At 43.4% G+C, this 21,774-nt stretch overlaps 1 protein-coding gene across 10 annotated transcripts in view; it reads right to left on the bottom strand.

Moving 5' to 3' along the window:
* LOC121279045 (receptor-type tyrosine-protein phosphatase mu-like) overlaps positions 1-17,381 on the bottom strand; it is an 873,720-nt gene extending 856,339 nt beyond the window's left edge. For all 10 annotated transcript variants that reach the window (XM_041189846.1, XM_041189847.1, XM_041189849.1 and 7 more), the window contains exon 1: positions 17,085-17,381. In XM_041189846.1, the coding sequence (XP_041045780.1) occupies positions 17,085-17,157 (73 nt within the window). In that variant the 5' untranslated portion in view covers positions 17,158-17,381. The remainder of the gene's footprint in view (positions 1-17,084) is intronic.
* Positions 17,382-21,774: the final 4,393 nt, after the last annotated feature.

The raw sequence follows: 21,774 nt of genomic DNA, 5'->3' as shown, positions 1-21,774 counted from the left end.
AGAAAGCTATAATTGGCTGTGTTGCTATCTTTCTGGGTGCTGCATGGAAATAAATGAAACTGAATATACTATTAGGTAAAGAATGGGCATCTAGCCCAGACTGATAGGATGAAAATCTTTTATCTCTCTCTCTCTCTCTATTACCTGTAAGGCTCATTTATAAAGTGACTTTGGGAAATCACAATTCAGCTGCTAGTAGCTCTGAACTTACAGAACCAAACTGGTCTAAATTTTCGCAAAATTTTCAATCTCACACAAAGAAACCCCAAATGGCATGTGTAAGAAATGGGAAAATTCATACTAACCTAGTCAGTGATTGCAGTCGGGGTTAAGGCACTCTGATATGATCAAAATAAAGATACCTTGGCTATGCAACTAACGGTTCTATTGAGGTGAGAACATATGCAAAATTATTCCACTCCACTGCACTGAAATCCATCAGCTCAATCAGCAGAACATTCACCAGTATCAATTATTTACTTTAAAATGATTAGCAATTTTCGGGATTTTCACATCCTTCAACGTGTAGCTGTCTCCTGGTTCATCTGTAATTGTTAGGATTGTTGGTGATTCTTACAAACTTCAGTGCTGCTCCAGATATCTTTGTGTTCAGTATCAAAAGCTTTCCCCAGAAATGGAGCCTATGTCCCTTATGATCAGGAGTTCACCTTTACTGCCCAGTCCTTACTCATGAAAGCCCTTTGTTATATGAACTGGTTATTTTAAACTTGCACGTGCCTCCATATACATGCCTCCAATCACTAAATGCACAACTGATGTGCACTCTAGTGACTCAAAACCAAGGAGACACCAGGGAGATAGTCCACGGAACGATGAATCCAGGATTTTAACTTATTTCAGAATGCCTCCCCGAACAAGTAATTCAACAAAATTGCAACATCACTCCAGTTAGTGGGCTTACACAACATTTCCTTGTCAACCTCTTCTCTGAATCTGACTGGTTAAGAAACATAGAAACATAGAAAAATAGAAGCAGGAGTAGGTCATTCAGCCCTTTGAGCCTGCTCCACCATTCAATATGATCATGATTAATCCTCTATCATAACGCCATACTCCCGCTCTTCCCCCATACCCCTTGTCGCCTTCAGCGTCCAGAAATCTGTCTATTTCCTTCTTAAATATATTCAGTGACTTGGCCTCCACAGCCTTTTGTGGTAGAGAAATCCACAGGTTCACCAGCTTCTGAGTGAAGCTGTAAAATTCCAGCAATGCTGAACCTTTGAGAATTAACCCCTAAAATTGATTCTTTATCAAAATCAAATTATAGCATAAACCAAACCCTCCTAAGTAGTCAGATATCGCCAAACATTAGCATGATATAATATAAAAGCAAGAACCCATGAATTCACTATAGAAGGTTACAACACAGAAGGAAGCTATTCAGCCCACTATGTCTGTGTTAGCCCTTTGCTGGAACAAGCAAAAACTAAACCAGTTGAACTGCTCTTTCCCCATAGACTTGCATTTTCCTCTGCTTCTAATATTTATCCACTTTTCCCTTAAAATATACAATGATTTCTGCCTTGACTACTTTTTGTGGCAAAATATTCCATGCACAAAACTTTTAAATTGATAATCCCTCTTCACTGATTTCTTAGAGGCAATAGTTTGTCCCCTATCAAAAGTCAACCTATTAAAATTTTCCAAAGAAAATCTCTATTAGATCTTGTCTTAACATTCTGTTTACCAGTAGAAATAGTGCCAGTTTCTCAAGTCTTTCTCACAACTATAATTTTTAATCTCTGCTATCAACCCGGTGAGTCTACACTGTGTACTGTCTATGGATATAATGTTCTTTCAGTAATAGGGTTCTCACAACTGCCCACAATACTCTTAACAATTTCGTAATCATTGATTTGTACAAACTTATTATTACTGCTTTACTCTTGTACTTCATGTCCTGACATATAAAACCCAAAATGCATTTGGTGATTACTTTATTTCAAATCTACCTCCATTCACACCTTCAGGAATTCATACATTTGAATCCATAGACTTCTCTGTTCACCCATACTTTTCAGTATCTTCCCATTGAGTGCACACTTCAAATGTGTTGAATGTGTGCTGTGCATATTAGTTGCACATTAATAAGAAATGTTTTTCATCTTGCACTCATCAGGACACTTTTCAAGCATTCCAATATAAGGGGAAAACAACAATTTATACTGTATATGTAGAGAGTGCTGATTGGTTGGCAAGTGGACTCCAAATTGGCAGAGGTGTTGCCATGGAGAATGCACCAGTGATGGTGACTGACAGTTAAATGCCAAGCATTGTTTGAAATTTAAACTAGGCAGCTTGACCCTGATTTATACTGTATATGAAGAGAGTGCTGATTGATTGGCAAGTGGACTCCAATTGGCAGAGGCGTTGCCATGGAGAATGCACCATTGATGGTGACTGACAGTTAAATGCCAAGCATTGTTTGAAATTTAAACCAGGCAGCTTGACTTTGATTGGTTAAGGCATTGCCCTGAGGAATGAGTCAGCGAATGGCTGACTTATTTTGTTTAGCTGAAATAGGTGCAATGTGTGCAGGTTCTTTCTGCCTGCAAAGAACAGGGTCCTGTGTATTAAATATGCAGCTTCCAGTATACAGAAATGAGCCACACTACGAGCCCAACTGACAATCTTAAATTGGTTGTCAGCATAATTCTTAGCACACTGAGGATTATTTAGCAAATGTTGTTCAATCACAGAATCACATAAAAACATAGAAACATAGAAACTAGGAGCAGGAGTAGGCCATTCGGCCCTTGGAGCCTGCTCCGCCATTCATTATGATCATGGCTGATCATCCAGCCTGCTCCCACTTTCTCCCCATACCCTTTGATCCCTATCCTTATACATCTAATGTTAGGCAATGTATTTTGAGTTTTGCAAGCATGGGCTGGTTAGGTATGGTCCACACGCTATAAGATTGGTCTTATCGGCAACGTTGTAAATAGGGTTCGAGCCAATTGCTCACCATGCAAGCTTGATGCTGAAATAGGGCACATCAAAGACATCTTGCTGGATGATGACTACCTTGATCAGATAATTTCACTCTGTATATCAAGCAAATGTATGAATGGGCCGAAGGCCGTCACTTTCAGCCTGAAAAGTGCCCAGTCTACCTCAGATTACCCTGGAAGGGCAAGGTATCTTAAAAATTTGAGCAACAGATGAAGCTAGCTGTTTCACGTTGCTACTATGCAGTAGCAACACAAGTGGTATTCACCACTTATTGCCATCAAGCCAAAAAGACATTCTGCCTATCACACAAATTAGTAATGCAGTATATAAATTTCAGTGCCAGTGTGATGCTAGGTATGTAAGCCGCAGATACTAAAGAGTGGCAGATCATATCAAACAGCATGTCTCAGCCACTGTTTGCAATGGGGAAGGTACAGACTGTACCCAACCAGCCCGTGCTTGCAAAACTCAAAACACAGTGTCCAGACATTAGATGTGATTCCATGATTGAACAACATTTGCTAAATAATCCTCAGTGTGCTAAGAATTATGCTGACAACCAATTTAAGATTGTCAGGTTCGCAGTGTGGTGAACTTTTGAGCACTGGAAGTTACATATATTAATGCACAGGGCCCTGTTCTTTGCAGGCAGAAAGAACATGGATGCACTTTGCACCTGTTTCAGCTAAACAAAATATGTGCCAGCCATTAGTTGACTCATTCCTCAGGGCAATGCCTTGGCCAATCAGGGTCAAGCTGTCTGGTTTAAATTTCGAACAACACTTGGCAGTTAGCTGTCAGTCACCATCACTGGTGCATTCTCCATGGCAACACCTCTGCCAATTGGAGTCCACTTGGCAACCAATCAGTACTGTCTTCATATGCAGTATAAATTGTTGTTTTCCTCTTATATTGGTATTCTTGTGAAGTGTTCTGATGAGTGCAAGATGAAAAGCTTTGACATGTCTCTTTTTTTCGGCAATACTCAAGTTCCACACTATAAAACGACTAAATGCTTTTTGCCCACCATCTTATAAATACACGAGCTCCTTTTTAACATGCTAACATCCAGAAGAATCTACTACTAGTAACACACAGCACAATTTGAACCCAGAAACATGCACAAATGAATTTATAAGCAGCAAACCACACTGCTGCCAAACAGCTGCACAGTGGTACTTACGGTACTACAGTAACTGCCTTGTGGTAGTTATCCTGCAAGTCAAATGCCATAATAAGGAATAAAATCCACAGTTCTTTGCCACACTATCAAATCAACCTCAGAACCTGCCTGCAGAAATGGTAAGAAAACCAATATATAGTTAAAATTAATTAGTACATTGTAGCTAAAGGCTATATTTCAATTTTGCTATTTAGGTAATATTTTCAGACCACGTGGACAGTGTGTTTGGTCATAACTATTGCCATTCATGGAAATCCAAAATTAGAATACACCCTCATGATCATTCTCTTGCCGTTCATGTTTCTATCATAGAAATTTAAATAATAGCATTTAGTGAGCAAGTAATTTAAACCCCTAATCACTCAACTAGATGTGAAATTTTGGGGCTTCAAACAAGGCTGTTATTCTAAAATCAGAATGAAGTAGGCTGGATGCAGCATGGGGCAAAAATATAGGAGCAGGTGGATGAATTGAGACTGCCTTGGAAGTGAGCCCTCAACCTTGACTTGGGCAGCCAGCTGTGAGCAATACAAATGTCTTTGTTTAAAGAGATCAGCTGGTGATGTGCCAGCTGCAGGAGAAAGACTCCTCGCAAAGCAGTGGATACAGATTAATTAGCTACCTGTTGCACCAGTATGGGCCAACTAACACATTTCTGTGCAAAACACAGGAACGCGATCCCAATTCAAAGACTGAGAAAATAACAGCGTGCTTCTCCCCCGCAACTAGACATGCTCGCCATCATGTCACTTCTGACTAATCGACTTACAAGGAAATATAAGTTCAGCAATAAGGGTGAAAGACAGTAATAAACAGTAATAGTGCACTCTCCTCCCACACATGCCCTCAAGTCAGCCGCAGACATTTTAAAAATCTCAGAATCTTTTGTGCAGTCAAAAAAGAAATCACTTCTAGGCTGCAATGAGTAGAAACGTTGTCAACAAATGCAGGAAGATTTCCTTTGGTCACTGTTGCTAACGAAATTGTAAATACATACAAGAGAAGGGCAATGATGAGATTTCTAATGAAAATGCCTGAGGAAAGCATCTCACATTTGTCTCCACTAATGTTACTTTCTTCGCCTTTTGCACTCCAAAACAGGAAGTGAAAGTACAGCTCGACGTTTTGGAGGGAGACCTTTTCACATTAATTCTGGATTTATTTTCTTTCAGTATTTTCTGTTTTGATTCCAACAATTCATGTTTTTTTTAACCTTTTTTGTGCTTTGTGCTCATAAAGGTGAGGGGAGAGGTGAGGGAGAATTCCAGTCATAATCAAGCACTCACAGTTCAGGTGAAGCACAACCAGGTGTGAAGCAAAATGCCCAGTCCTTTGCCCCTACCTTACCCCAAGGAAAGCAACCTCTAATGCCAAGGTGGCATTTTCCCATTTCTCACACCAAAAGTCCTTAGGTATTATCGAATTATGGGTAATAAGAACAGAAAATCTGCTACACCTATGGACAGGGAAACAGTATTAATATTTCAGGTCAGTGACCTCTCATCAGAACTGTAAGCATTAACCTTTTTGTCTCTCTGCAATCGCTACAGACCTACTGAATGTTTCCAGCATTTTTTGTTCTTATGCCAAATTTGCAGCTTCTGAAGTATCTTGCTTTTGTAAAATTACAACCATGTTCACCAGGAACAAGATTGAGATCATCTAAGCTTATTTTACATAGGGCTGTACAGATGTTAGAAAAAGCAGACTTTAATTCCACTGGCGTTTGGCCACATCTGAATGTAAGGACCAAAAGCCAAGATGTTAAAGGACATTGTCTAACCTACCGCACCAACCAATTTTGGGCTGGCACTGGGCCTCCCAGTTGCTCAGTGCTGATCCTGGGCCCAAAAAACAGACCCAGATGAATTCTTACCATCCTTATTCCAAGTTTGAATAGTACTTATACAACAAATAAATAGTTTCCACAGTGTTTAGGCACAATTGAAAAGATTCTCTCCTACGTTAAGCCTGTACATCTGTTATTGCATCTCTGTGTCTCTAATAATGTAAACTAACTCAAAAGAAAAAGTTAACGACAGGAACATATTTTAGCAAATCTAAAGTACAGCAATAGCAATTTTCAAAGTTGGAGATTATTATATTTGTCTTTAATCACCATCAAATAAGCAGGCAAAAAATAAATGCAATTGTTTGAGGACAATAAAATCTGACTGCAAAGTAAAATGGGCCAGATTCCTGTAATTTTTTTCAAGGGAATTCTCTGATTGCTTGCCACATTTTATCTAATTTATAGCAGTCTTAGAATTCAAATTGCCAGATATCACATGTTTTATGAAAATTGTTAGGGAAATTCAAAGAGTTCCGTACTTAATCCGTATAGAGAACCAGAAGTAGTGAGGCTCAGGATAATGAACTAGTGCAGTTGTGGATATGTTTAGTGTTACAAGAGCAGCAAAGATAATATGCCATAAGAGTTAATGTGCCTTGTGTAGTGGGATCGGTGTCCAGCACACACGTCAGGAATGTAATGGAATATTCTCCACTTGCCTGGATGAGTCCATCAACACTCAAGAAGCTGGACACCACCCAAGACAAAAAAAAAAGCCTACTTGATTGGCACCCCATCCACCACATTAAACATTCACTCCCTCTGCCACTGGCACAGAGTGGCAGCAGTCTGTAACATCTCTGCACTGCAACGACTCACCAAGGCTCCTTTAATAGCACCTTCTAAACCCACAACCTCTACCACTTTGCAGGACAAGGGCAGGAGGTGCATGAGAACACCGCCACCTCCAAGTTTTCCTCCAAGCCACACACCATCCAGAACTGAAAATATACCACCATCCCTGCACTGTCGCTGGGTCAAAATCCTGGAACTCCCTTCCTAACAGCACTGTGGGTGTACTTACACCACATGGACTGCAGTGGTTCAAGAAGGTAGCTCACCACCACCTTCTCAAGGACAATTAGAGATGGGAAAAAAATGTTGGCCTTGCCAGCAATGCTCATATCCCAAGAACAAGTTTTTTTAAAATGTGGAGAGCTCCTCCAAAGCTTTGCATTTGCATTCAAAGGGGAATTAGGCTGTTATTTGCAAAAGGAAAGGAAGAAAGTGCAGGGTTATGAGGAGAAGGCAGGGGAATGGCACAGGGTGAGCTGCTCATGCAGAGAACCAGTGCAGACACAATGGGCCAATTGGCCTCCTTCTGCACTGTTACAATTCTGTGATTTAACACACATTGTCTAGTGTGCATATAAGTGCTGACCAGGAAAGATCCAGGGCCTATTTTTCCCGTCCTAATGTGCGGCCAGCGCTATATTAGGTGGGCTTTTAAAATGGTGGATAGAACCCAATTTTGGGATTCCGATTCCTTTTGTTTGCCAGCAATTTTGGTTCGTGAAGGGTAAGAGAGCAGGTCGAGCCCATGTCTAGTTGTCCTGAGCTACTGGCTCCATTACGGATGTGGGCATTTCAGACTGACCACAATTTTGATGGAGTCAGGCTGGATTTTTAAGGTGTTGCTGTTCATACCAGCTCTGATGTGTCACAAACCATGGGGGAACCCTGGTTTTGAGTCAAGAAACACTTAAAAGGTAAGTTCAAAAGGTGTTACCAACTTCACATGTCATAATGAAATGCTGTATGATAAGTATATATGTTTTTAATATGGTAATTGCTGAAAAAGTTTTTGTTTTGAAAGGGTAAGCTATCATTACATTGAAAAGTATTGTGAAAGTGGAAAGTTTTCAAATTCATTAGAGTAAGTTGTCCACTGGATAAAGTGTTATTCTTCATTTTGCAATATTGGAATTCAGATTTGACTCTGTCAATTGTACTCTTTTCATTGTGTTTTCTTTGAACTTCAGCTCAGCCATTTATTTGTCTGCTTCAACTCATTGACAGTGGCTAAGGTTCTGGCTGACTGGTTTTAATGTATTCAGCTCCGTATACAGCTCCAAATTCACTAATAGATTCAGCTTAGCGGGTGTTGCTTATACAGTTGTGCACTTGAATTGTATTATGAATACTTGGCTGAGTTTCCAAACTCACTAATGGATTCGACTCAGCAGGAGTTATTGACAAGTTGTAAAGGGGACTGTGAGCTTGGTCGTATTGACAGAGTTATGAGCAGTTAAGAGAAATTTTAAGTAGATTTTGAAGTACCGTTTATTTATTTTGACAGATTTATGAACTCAAAGACTTCCCAATGTTATGGAGCTCATGAGTTCTGTATATAGCAGATACTGGGTGTGAGTATGGGGGTGGTGAGTAGGTATGGAGGAGGTATGAGGGTGAAGGCACTATGAGGGGTATGGGGGTGGGTGGTGTGCAGAGATATGGGGGTTGAGGGTGCTTTAGGGTATGGAGGTATAGGAGGATGACAGGGTTAGGAGGCTTCACATTCATCTCTAAAACTAGGCCAATATCCCAGCGAATGGAGGGTTTTTTTTAACCTGACCACCTCGGCATCCACCTGTCTCCATCCCTGCCTCAGGGCTGCTGGCGGAGACCGCAGCACTGACTCCAACCCCACGACCTCACCATGCAAATAGCAAGAGCAAGCAGTGCCAGTGAGGAGGCAGAATTGTGATGTCAGGAAATCTCCTGACTCCCAATTCATTACCTCTGGGCTAGAGAAGGGAATCACCATCTACAGCTTCTGCTTGTGGAATTGCTACCTTACTGGAAAGTGAACATTGGCGGCTGGTGAGACTGCCAACACTCATTGTTTAAGCTCACAATTATCAGAGGACTATTAAGGATAGCGCAGAGTGAATCAGCATCTTTCGGGGAAAAGGAAGAGAATTAGAGAATGAAGAGAAAACAAAAAGAAGCAAAAACAAGGGGCGATCTTCTCACATTGTGCTCTGAACACGCAGCCTTTCCTGTCAGAAGTGCATTTTGGAAATTTGGACATTCACGATTTTCAAACTGTTTAAACTAATACTCAAAAGATTGTGTAAAGTGACGGCTTCCTACTAGGAGAACAAGGTTAGAAAATTACACCTAATATGAGAGATTCTGAGGCCACCTGCTGATCAGGGAGTGTTCCAAATATGATGGAAAATGTCTTACCACTCATTGTCATCCCACAGGGTCTAGCAATGAGTGGCAAGAGACTGAACCAGATGGAAGAGCCATTTAAAATACAAATCTGGGCCCTTTGGAAGCCATTTTAGAAGAGGACTAGGTACAGCACTGTATATGCTGTACCCGGAATCAACTTGCAGTCCAGCCTGAGAGAATCTGACAGGCAAATATGCATTTATTTTGCTGGGGCAAGGAGGAACAGGAATGCTCCTCTGCTCTCCAGGAAAGCAGCCTGGACTGCATCTCCATATTCCTCTACATTCCCCCATTCCTGGATCATTCGCTTCTAGGGAATTGCTTCCTTCCAACCTGGAGGCCAGCTGAGGGATCAATATTTTTTTTATTCTTGGGATGTGGGCATGGCTGGCAGGGCCAGAATTTGTTGTCCATCCCTAGTTACTTGCTAGGCCATTTCAGAGGGCATTTAAGAGTCAACCGCATTGCTGTGGGTCTGGAGTCACATGTAGGCCAAGCCAGGTAAGGACAGCAGATTTCCTTCTCTGAAGGGCATTAGTGAACCAGATGGGTTTTTATGATGATCGATGATAGCTTCATGGTCACCATTACTGAGACCAGCTGTATATCCCAGATTTATTAATTGAATTTAAATTCCACCAGCTGCCATAGTGGGATTTGAACGCATGTCCCCAGAACAAGGGCAATTAGGGATCAGCAATAAATGCTGGCCTAGACAGTGAAGCCCACATCCCTTGAATGAATAAAAAAAAAATTGCCTGGGCCTCTGGGTTACTAGTCTAGTGACATTACCACTATGTCGGCACCAATTCAGCGAGTGCCCAATGGGCGCTGGCTTTCCATCCACAGCCCATTAGCCGAATGCAAATGAGACCCCACCCTCAAAATGGACCAGGCATCCTTCTGGATAAGCAGCAGCCAGCTGGCACCCTCTGCTGGCTGAGGGCACATGGTCTGCTCAGCATGAATGTGTACCTCACTGTGTTTAGTGTAATAATGCATTTTATGATGTGCTTGTGAAGGGTAGGGAGATAGACAGCTTCTTCAATATTTTCTAAATAGGATGGTGGTGCAGTAGATTACCTAAGATTTCTCTTAAGCTTTGCCCCCTCAGCCGCCTTCTCCTCTGATGGACTTGAATTGTTGCCTGATTGTTTAAACGTCAGTGCAGGCCATCCTCTGGTGTCTCACTCAAGTGACCATTTTGCCTGGAGAAGTACGTGTTGGCAAGATATTCCTCCAGCTGGAGCATCATAGATAAGCCTAACCCCAACATCCATTTTTTGGCAAGGATCACTGAATACAGATCAGGAGTAGAAACCTGGCTGAATATTTTCCCCTGTCCATAGCTCAGCAATGTTGAGGCCAATTATAACATCCCTGCTATGATCAGCTAGTTTAGCACAGGAGCTGGGATCCAATCTGAAATCCCCATGGTTTGTATGGCAGCACTCCATACCGGGCAGTGTATTTACCAAGTGAGCCATAGGAATTTTAATTTCCAGCTGAACTTTGAATGATGCACTTTAAAAGATAATTACTGGCAATTATGACTGGCAACACACTGACATCATTTCACTGGTCACATATCATTGTTTAGAGCCTTTGAAAAATACCCTGCAAAGAGACTCTAGTAGATGTCAAAAAGCCTTTAAATCTTTTGAGGCATGTTAATGCCCTCCAAGACTATGGAGTTCTTGAACAGATCACCCGATCCTGATTTATTCCAATGACTACTACAAATTAAGCCACATAGATATAGTAGTTGCTTTAAATCCACTTTCTAACATTATTTGAATTTTTTAATTTAGCAGATGTTATATTGGAAGAAGGACAAGAGGATTTAGAAAGACTGAAAGAGTCTTTCGGGACCCAAAGGGTTTGAACTGCCAGGGGAATAGAATCATGGAGCATTGCGCCAAAAAACAGGAAAGCGCTCAGCTGCTGACTCAAACTGTGTGCACTGTAAAACAATGCAAGACCCTGAGCAACACTGATTGACATTGTATCGTGAAAGGAAGTCAGGCTAGTGACACAATGAAAGATACATAAAGGGAATAGCTGATCCCAGAGCAGTGGTGTATTTTAGGTTACTGTCTGCGACAGAGTTTATTACGGTGGAAGCTCTGGGTGGGGGTGGCTGTGCCTCTCATGCTTGAACTGAAGTCATAATCTGGCATGTTGGTCAATATGTGACTTCTCAAGAAGAGCTCGGTTTTAAATAACACTTGACTGTCTCAGATAGCTATTTGCTATTTAATTGGAATTACATACATGGAATCCAATCTCAGCTTGTAAGATGATGGTAGAAAGAGGCAGAGAGACAATAAAAAATCGTTCAGATCTCTTAAGTGCTTTTCCTGCAGCCAGTGTTATACAAAAGACGTATGCAAACATTCAACATTCACTCATACTGAAAGCCATGCCTTCCAGCATACTGCCCGCAACCTCTTAACCATCTCGTGATTGTTGAGACACCTGCTGTAATGCATGTATCAATGCAACAATCACTTGCTGCTTTATTTGGTGATGCCTGAAAGGAGGGATCTGTACTGTGATTGCTAAAGTGGAAAGATAGGGCACAAGACAGGTATCTTTCTATATGACCATTCTGTGTTTCAATTGTCTCTAACAAATATAGATAATTATCTAATAATGTTTTTGTCTGATTATGAGTTATGCCATGATCAATCACTGAATTCTATCAGTTAATTTGGTGACATCTTGTGGATGATATCTATTCTGGCGAAGTGAGTATGAAGCTATTTTTCAACAGATTAAAATCATTCAGGAAATCAGTTTTCTGCTGCCAGTTTGCAAAAAAAAAAACCCAGAAGCCCAACAATCAGTGGCTGTTATGTGGGAAACTGTTTTTCTACACCTTCCTTCCCCTTACTTCTCAATCTGTAACAGGTGCATGTTTCCTTTTATGCAATAGGTTAAAACATTTCACTGGCATCTCTGTGGTGCCTTTGTTGATAGGACCAATGGGAATTTGGGAGCACTCTACTGATGTGAAACAAGATTCTCTTGTATTGGGCCCATTTGGTGCCACTATTGTCAGTGTGTGTCCACACTGTCTTCACACTTTGTCGCCCAGTCTTCACTGAGTTTTTCATCTCCTTTAACATTGTCCAGTCGAGTATTTGGAACTTTTCAGAGATGCCTGTACTTTATAACTGCTGCAGAAACAAATAGAAATGGAGCTAGCAGCTGGGTGGCACTGAGCACCACTCGCTCTCTGTTTTAGCAACCACCCCACCCCCAATCCAATCATTTCCTAATCCAAACCATGTTAGTTGGACACACAGGAGTGAAGGAAAATTAGACAGAGTAAAACATCCTGGATAATATTTGATTCCATCAGCAACTGTTCAACAGGCATAAGGCAACACACAGTGAATTGTGAAGTTTTATCTTGTCTTATGAGCAACGCAAAATAAGAAGCTTCCAGAAATTGCTGTGAGGAAGTTTTACGGTTATTGAGAGAGGAGGGCAGTGGGATTAGTTTGGGGTTGTTCTATAAAAAGCCAACATAGACATGACGGTGCAAATGGCTGCCATCTGTGCTATAAATTTGTATAGAGTAAATTATATAGAATTACATAGAGTAATTACAATGTGATCTTACAGCACTATCTTTGCAATAGTCTATCTTTACAATTAAAGATGGCTTTGTGATTAACTAGTAGCAACATGTAAAAGCGTGGTTTCACCTGGGCCAGTTTATTTTTGGGAGTGGGCACATTGGTCCAATGAAACCACAGAATGGGTTTTTTTTCTATTCTTTCACAATGTGGGCATCGCTGGCTAGGCCAGCATTTATTGCCCATCCCTAATTGCCCTTGAGAAGGCGGTGGTGAGCTGTCTTCTTGAGCAGCTGCAGTCCCTGTGGTGTAGATACACCCACAGTGCTGTTAGGAAGGGATTTTGACCCAGCAGCGTGAAGGAACAGCAATAGATTTCCAAGTCAGGATGGTGAGTGGCTTGGAGGGGAACTTGGTGTCCCCATGCATCTGCTGCCCTCCTCCTTCTAGATGGTAGAGGTCGCAGGTTTGGAGGGTGCTGTCCAAGGATTTTGGGTTTAACCCCAAATTTACGGTAAGGAAAGACAGAACAAAAATACACCGTGGACGAAGTACAACATTTACCTAAGATACATTTCCCAATCCTTTCCCTCATTGTTTAAGGTTTCCATTATATTGGGTCACTTTTGAGTCAGGTATATTGTATAACTCGATAGCCTAGCCTCAATCTGGCTCCCCAACAATGAAGGGCAGTTAGATAGGTGAGAAAATGCTTGACTACACCTTCTTCCACCACCCCCACCCACCCCCCACTCTAGATCTAAGGACAGGCATTTAGGATTTCATCTCAAACTGCTTGGTTGGAATGTAAATTTCAATCTGGTGTGAAGTGGGCTCCGAAATTGCATCTCTTGCAACATTTAGTTTTCAGTCCGCTTAATGTTATAAGGAAGCAGTGACCGGGAGCCGAGCTCTGAACTGCAGCATGGAGGCACAGCGTGTATCTCCCGGCTGCAAGAAGCTGGGCTGGTCGTTTGCAGTAGTATCATCGGATCTTGCCAAGTGTGACAGTTCCCAGTCTCAGGGCAGTAGCTGTAAGCTGCAGCCTGATCCCCTGTGAATCCAATACAGCACTTGACCAGGGCTGGTAAATTAGTTTGTTTAATTTCGCAGCCCTCACCCCGAATGCTAGACAGCAGAGCGGCTCATTCTCAGTGACCAGGTTCTAGCTGACAGAAGGCTCTGTTTGAAGATAGAATAAAGATAATAGATGTTGTGAAGTTCCTGCATTTCAGTGTGTCAGGATTAGATCACCAAATCTTCGTCAAAATAGTTCAAAGAACGTTGTCACACCTTTTCCCGACTAGAACAATTGTCTTTTTTTTTGCTTTAGTTTCTGATATTACGTCTGTCTATGTACAATCACTGTCTGGTCTGATATATCCAGCTAAAAATACTGGCTAGCCAGCGACGCCCACGTCCTGTGAAAAGAATTTAAAAACCTCCAGCTCTGTTGAATTTATTTTCAGCGGTAGGAAGGACAGACATTTATCAACACGGCGAGTAACCAGAACAGCGGAATACAATGTGTACTTAGGAGCCATTCTCCCACTTTGCTTCACAATTCTAACCTTTGGGTCATGACATCAGCGCCAAATAGAGCCATTACTCAGAAACCCTACATCAAAATAACAGCTTTTGACACGTTAACCGGTTACACCTGCATGTGTAACGAAGCAAAGACTGCGTCCCGTTAGTTCATTGCATTCTGCACAGTGTTGGGGAGACTCCCTGTGTACAGAGGTAGCACAGCGCCGCTTCCTTATCCCAGCAGCACAGAAATCCCTGATTCCACATCAGAGGCGCTGCCTCAGCCCTTCCTCTAGTCCAGTCCCGGGATTTCCCGGGGTTTTACTCCGTGAACCCTCCTTTCTGCCCAATGTAACAACAGTGACAAGCACTATCCGAGCACTGCTGAAACTTGAACAAGTTGTGCTCACGTTTAATTTCGCGGTAACGTTCGCGATATTTGTTTTCCGCCACGTTTCAGTTTTACCGCATCCTTAAGCTTTGACAGGAAGTTCAGTCTTCCCCAGTATTTCCAGCAACAACAAAAAATCCCCAATCTATCCTGGAATTTCAGATCCTGGCCTTCTATCCAGCTTCACCTGTCCCGCCCACCTTAACCAGTATATATTTCACCACATTTCTATTTTTCTTTAGTTCTGAAGAAGTCATACGGACTCGCAACGTTAACTCTGTCTTTCTCTGCACAGTAACTGTCAGACCTACGGAGTATTTTCCAGCAATTTTTGTTTTGGTTCTGAAATTTCAGATCTCAGACTAATTTGGGGATCCCGACTATTTCTATAAGGGAAGTTTGGGACAGCCGCCTGGCCCGGGTGTCCCGACTGCTCAGTACTGAAGACCACCAGAGTGTTACAGGTGACACAGAGATAGGTTGGTTCATCCAGCCTGGGAGACCCACATCTCAATGGGCAGGCTTATGAGAAGGCAAAGGAACGGCAATGGTCAAGTGCTCATTCGGAGAGCCGGTGCAGACACGATGGGCCGAATGGCCTCCTGCTGCCCCGGAACAGTTCTTGTGCTTCTGTGATCTCGCTCCACCTGTTCAATGATCGCATGTTTCTGGCCCCCACTACCTTGCAGCACCACCCCCCCGCGCCCCCCCCCCCCCAAACAATGAGATTGTGTGAAGAATTTCTTGATCACTGTTCTTAACTGGAGTGCGGTCTCCTCTCGTGCTACCGTTTAGCTTCAAATATATATTCTTCTGATTTCATTATCTGATATATCTCCATGTATAGCAGCGCCCTTTCAGCCTGGGTTTCTGCTTATCACTGTCCTCTCGCTCCAGGCACAAGCCCGCCTCATTTTCTGAAGACCCTCAATACTTGAATGTCCCCCCTTGTGTCTTTAAACAGCTGGCTGCAGTGTTCACTGTGTGCTCTGACAAACCATTATGGAGTTTGAGGGTAGCTTGCTCTTCAGCGAATTGTTACTTTTACCACATGTTGAACTCACGAATATTAATAACCCCTTGTGTTCCACCCCTTCCCCCAAACGCCATTCTCAGCTGTTTTCCACAAATTCAGGAAGAGTGCTCACCCCCCACCCCCCCAAAAAATGTTCAGGATATTGGCGGAGTCTGAAATATCCAAGCACTTTCAGATCTGCACTCTCTCTCTCTCTCTGTTGCTGCGGTTTTTACATTCCGTCGCTTCACTCAGTGAGTTTGACGTGTGTGCTGAAACCGGGCAGTTTTTGAAAGCTGGGAAAAGTTTACTTGTTGCTACAGAAGCCGAGCCTCCCAGCAGCTGTGGGTTGAGGAGGGGAGAGAGAGCTCGGGGCGGGGGGGTGCATTTGAAACATCTCAGCTTTCCAGTTTGTGAAAGGTGTTAAAAGCGAAAGCACCCAGAGACCTTTTTTTAAAAAAAGAACCTTTCTTGCAGTGCTCTCTGGAAGTTTTGAACGAAGGCAGCGGCGGGCTGGTCAATGCGACTGGGTCTGAGCTCAGGGGCAGTTCCAAGTGTCCACCAGCCCCCGGCAGCCGGCTGTAAACAGTAAGGACCTAGCCGGGGGCAGCCCGTCTCTCTGCTCGGGCCTCACTTTAGACGAGCAGAGCGAGAGGGAGCTGCGGAGGACCTCGGTGCAAAAACTAACCCAGCCCGCCCAGCTTCGGCCGAGTTACAAACAGCTAACCTTTAAAATCCAACTCAATGGACAGAACAGGGGTGCCGCACTCAGGGGAACAGCACAGGGGGAGGCCAGGTTTTTGGAGGGGGGAGCGGGGGAGTGGAGAATGGAGAGGGATTCAGGGATCAGTCTGTTATGATTGGGATTCAGACCTGAAGTTTCAAAGGCTGGAGAGTCGGACTTGAGAATGTCAAAATAGAGAGGAGAGGGTAGAGGGAGGTCCCAGGGCTGAAGCTGTCTGACCGGAAGATTCCGGGTTTAGGGTGTCGGAACAGGGGTCCCGGAGACAGGGAGAGAGTCTCAGAGAGAGGGAGAGGGGTCCCAGAGATAGGGAGAGGGTCCCAGCGAGAGGGAGAGGGGTCCCAGCGAGAGGGGTCCCAGAGATAAAGAGAGGGTCCCGGAGATAGGGAGAGGGGTCCGGACATGGGGAGGGAGGTGCGGACATGGGGAGAGAGGTCCCAGGAATGGGGAGAGGGATCTCGGATATGGGGAGAGGGGTCCGGACAGGACGGGGTCTCAGAAATGGGAAGGGGATAGCAAAGTGTCCAGGGGCTGGGCTTCAGGATTGAGTTTCCAGGGATTTTTGACTTTGAGGTGCTGGTCTCCCAGGCTGAAATCAGTTTGCACACGCTGAGCATCCTCTTACCTGCAATTGCCTGTCCTCTGACTCTCAGGGAAAGATTCAGCCCCAACAGAATGTAACTTAGAAACCGCTTCATCCCTGAGCCTCTCCAGTCTGAGGGGGGGACGGGGGACGGAGGTGGGGGGGATGATTTGAAAGCGGATCCAGGGAGCAGGAATCTCCCGCGTTCTCTCCTCGGGTATTTGGGGGAATTTTTTCCTCTTCTTTTTTCCAAGTTAAATTCCTCACGCGTTCAGCTTTTTTCCACTACTTCTGGTTACTTGGCTCTGACAGTCTGGCCAGGAAAGAGCTGACGTCGGGGAAGGCGCGTGCCCACCTCCTGAGAGGCGCGTCCGCGCGGCCTCCGGCGTCTGGGGGTGCGCGTGGCATGGCTGTCGGGGACGCGCTCCGCGCTCTCAACTTCATCCGGAACCTGGAGAAGCAACTGGGTCCGTGAGAGTGTCAGGCACCCGGAGAAAGAGCAGATACAGAGAGAGGGAAAGCGGGAGGAGAGAGAGATAGAAGAGAGGGAGGAGAAAGAGATAGAGATAGGAGAGAGAGGGAGAGGTTAGAAAGAAAGAGGGAGAGGTTAGAAAGAAAGAGGGAGAGAGATTAGAAAGAAAGAGGGAGCGAGAGAGGAAGAGAAAGAGGGAGGGAGGGAGGTGATAGAGAGAGGAGAAAGAGGGGGAAAAGAGAGACTGGAAAAGAGAGATTAGAAAGAGAGAGAGATTAGAAAGAGAGAGATTAGAAAGAAGGAGGGAGAGAGAGGAAGAGAAGAGAAAGAGGGAGGGAGTTGAAAGAGAGCAAGATGGAGAAAGAGGGGGAGGAAGGGATAGAGGTAATGGAGGGAGAGAGGAGAAAGTGAGGGTCTTATATCCAATGCTAACAACTGTATAATTTAAGCTGAGAAGGTTCCCTTTGCTTTTGTTGGCACTTTTTTGTTTATTTTGGCTTCTTTTACTTTAATTAGGCCATAGGTTTCACTGTTATATTGGTAAAAGGGGCACTTGATGCTGTTTGGTGACCTTGGGATGACCCAATATCAACCTTTTTTGCAGCCCTCGAAAAGGGCCCACCCCAAATGAGCAGTCACTTTCCACAGAGCTTGGTTCACTGACACTGGATGAAAATTACACACTTTCAACCAAAATATAACATACAATTCTGGGCAACAGATGTTTATATGCACAGGGCTTACATAGTTATTTGTGTATTTGCGGTGATGATTAGTGGCATTTAAAACTACTCTTGGGCAACAGATCTGACTCTCAAAAATGTATGGAGAGGGAACATTATTTTGAATGGGCCATTCAATGCACTTATTTTCTTTCAGATATTTCTCTCTCTCCCTATCTCTCTCTCTCTCTCTCTCTCTGTTGAGTCTTGACTTGTGTAAGTGCCAGCGACTGGCGCTCTTGCACCTGGGTATAGTTTGGTTTCGGAGTAAGTGAGGTTTTGCTTCAATTCGACTAGGACAGCCCAAGCCAAGAAATGAATTATATCCACACTGAGAGGAGAGAATTAATGTGTTGGCAGGTCAGGCAGTCGCCTGGATAAAACCTGTTTCATATCTTATGTTCTCCAACTTTCGCTTGGTTCAAGTTTATCTGAGAACTTCGCCAACCTACAGGAGTTTGTTACTCATCACAATAATTTGCCATATATAATAAGTGATGACTACTTAGAAAATAAACAGCATAAACACATACAGGTTTGAGACGGTTCTCTCTTTCCAGGCCACTGAGTTAGTTGATAGGGTGTGGTTCAGCAAGAAACCTGAAAACATTCTCCCATGTAGCTGAAATGAATACAACTTTATTAACAACTGCAGTTGCCAACCCTCCAGGATTGCCCTGGAGTCTCCAGGAATTAACTATTAATCTCCTGAACACTGCATTCAGCAACCCTGGAGAAAACATATTGGAGCATTAATAAATTTTTTAAATTTTCCTTGAACGCTTTCATTTATTAGTTATGAGAATATTGAAGATGGGGACAGGGTAAGGCTGTTTGACAGACAGTCAATAATTATCCAATCCTGTAATGAACAGTCTGCTCTTTCTCCAGTTGGTCGGGGAAGATGACATGCCGAGAATGATGGTGACAAATGGTGGGAGAATGGGGATGGGTTGGGATGATCACGCAATGAATCCTTCCAAATATCGTGTGTCCACACAGAGTTGGCAACACAATCACCAACCAAACATGATTTGACAATCACCAACCCGTATCCACTTTGATCTCATCTTCTCCCAGATAAATGGAATATAGGAAAAGGGTGAATTACAGCTAAATTTAATTTATTAGAAAACATCTAGCAAATATTCAGCTTAAACTATTCCACTGCACCATATGTCTGGGAGCATAGTCAATAACAGCATTAATATAGATCCTTTACCATAAACGATCCAAAGTCATTTCACAAATCTACACTTAAGAACTGAATGCTGATGCAGCAAGGGAGAAAAGACAGGTTCTCAGGAACTTTTTTAAAGTGGAGGGAGGTATCACTAGTTGGTAATCAGATTTAAAGAGACAACAACTATTTTTATTCTTTTGCAGGACATGGGCGTCGCTGGCTAGGCCAGCACTTTTATTGCCAATCCCTAAATTACCCTTGAGAACGTGGTGGTGGGTCTCCTGCTTGAACCGCTGCAGTCCACGTGGTTTACATACACACATGGTGCTGTCAGGGAGGGAGTTCCAGGATTTTGACTCAGCAACAGTGAAGGAACGGTGATATATTTCCAAGTCAGGATGGTGAGTGGCTTGGAGGGGAACTTGCAGATGGTGACATTCCCATCTATCTGCTGCCCTTGTCCTTCTAGACGGTAAAGTTAGGGTTTGGAAGATGCTGTCGAAGGAGCCTTGGTGAGTTGCTGCAATGTATCTTGTAGACGGTACACACTGTACGTTGGTGCTGGATGGGGTGCCAATCAACCAGGCTGCTTTGTTACTGATGGTGTTGAGCTTCTTGAGTGCTGTGGGAGCTGCACTCATCCAGGCAAGGGGAGAGTATTCCATCACACTCCTGGCTTGTGCCTTGTAGATGGTGGACAGACTTTGGGAGTCAGGAGGTGAGTTACTCACTGCAAAATTCCCAGCTTCTGTCCTGCCCTTGTAGCCACAGTATTTATATGGCTAGTCCAGTTCAGCTTCTGGTCAATGGTAACCCCCAGGATGTCAATAGTGGGGATTCAGTAACAGTAATGCCATTGAAAATCGGGGGAGATGATTCGATCCTCTTTTGTTGGAGATGGTCATTGCCTAGCATTTGTCTGGCACTAACGTTACTTATTTATATAGAGCCTAAAATATAATAAAACATCCTGAGGTGCATCAAATGAGCACTATTAAGCAAAATTTGATGCCAAGTCACATGAGGCAATATTAAGGGAGATGGCCAACAGCTTGGTCAAAGATGGAGGTTTTAAGTAGCATCTTAAAGGGGAAAAGAAAAGTATAGAGGCTTAGTGAGGTAATTGCAGAGCTTAGGACTTGGCAGCTGAAGGCAAGAGAGGTGGAGAGGTGTAGGGAATGTATTTTAGAGCTTGGGGCCTCAGAAACAGAAAGTGTGACCGCCAGTGATTAAAATCAAAGATGCTGAAGAGGCCAGAATTAGAGAAGTGCGGAGATCTGAGAGGGTTGTAAAGCTGGAGAACTTTACAGTGATATAGAGCGGCAAAGCCATAGAGGGATTTGAAAACAAGAATGAAGATTTAAAATTGAGGCATTGCTTCATCGGGAGCCAATGTTGGTCAATGAGCCCAGGGGTGATAGATGAATAGGACTTAGTACAAGCAGAGTTTTGGATGATCTCAAGTTTACAGAGAGTAGAATGTGGGAGGCCACCCAGAATAGTGAAATCCTAGAGGTAACAAAGGCATGGATGAGACTGATGAGCTGAGGTAGGGTCAGCATTCCGAAACTAACCTGAAAGGCAAATGTTTTCACTGATTGTAATCCTAAAACAATGCTAGTGCCTCCGCCAATCCTAATCCTAAAATTCAAATACCATTTTACGCTGGCCCTGAAGCAAAAACACTGTTTATAATTATCCTAATCTCCAAATAAAGTACTGTCTATTTTTGCAGTAATCCTAAAACAAAGCTTGTGTTTTTTGCTAACACAGGGCTAGTGTTGGTGCTAAAATTAATACATAAGCATACATAACGGAAGCAGTGATCTGGCCATGGACCTCCCTCCCCTGCTACTCCCCAAAGGCTTAGTAAAGCAAATCTGCTTTGCCTCAGGGAGCGAGGATTCAGAAAAACATACAAACAGATTTTGAGGGAAAGGTGATAGCCACATCAATCACCTGTGTGTAATGTATTTCTCAAAGTACTGTCAAAGCATGTTTTCAGCTGTTTTCACACAATACTTGGAATCATACAGCACAGAAGGAGGCCATTCAACCCATTGTGCCTATACCAACTCTTTGAAAAACCAATCCAATTAGTCCCATTCTCCTGTTTTTCCCTATAGCCTTGCAATTTTTTCCTTTTCAAGTATATACCCAACTCCTGTTTAGAAGTTACAGTTGAGTCTCTTTCCGCCACCCTTTCAGGCAGTGGACTCTAGATGGTAGCAATTCGCTACGGGAAAAAAAGAGTCCCCTCACTTCCCCTCTGGTTCTTTTGGCAGCCAACAATGGATGAATCTGTTAAACCCAGGCACCCTCTTAGGTAGACGTAAAAGATACCGCAGCCATGGC

This window comes from Carcharodon carcharias, chromosome 6 (assembly GCF_017639515.1).
Source record: "Carcharodon carcharias isolate sCarCar2 chromosome 6, sCarCar2.pri, whole genome shotgun sequence".
In the NCBI taxonomy this organism is placed as follows: domain Eukaryota; kingdom Metazoa; phylum Chordata; class Chondrichthyes; order Lamniformes; family Lamnidae; genus Carcharodon; species Carcharodon carcharias.
The sequence above is the reverse complement of the archived record's forward strand: the minus strand, read 5'-3'. Positions and strand labels throughout refer to the sequence as shown.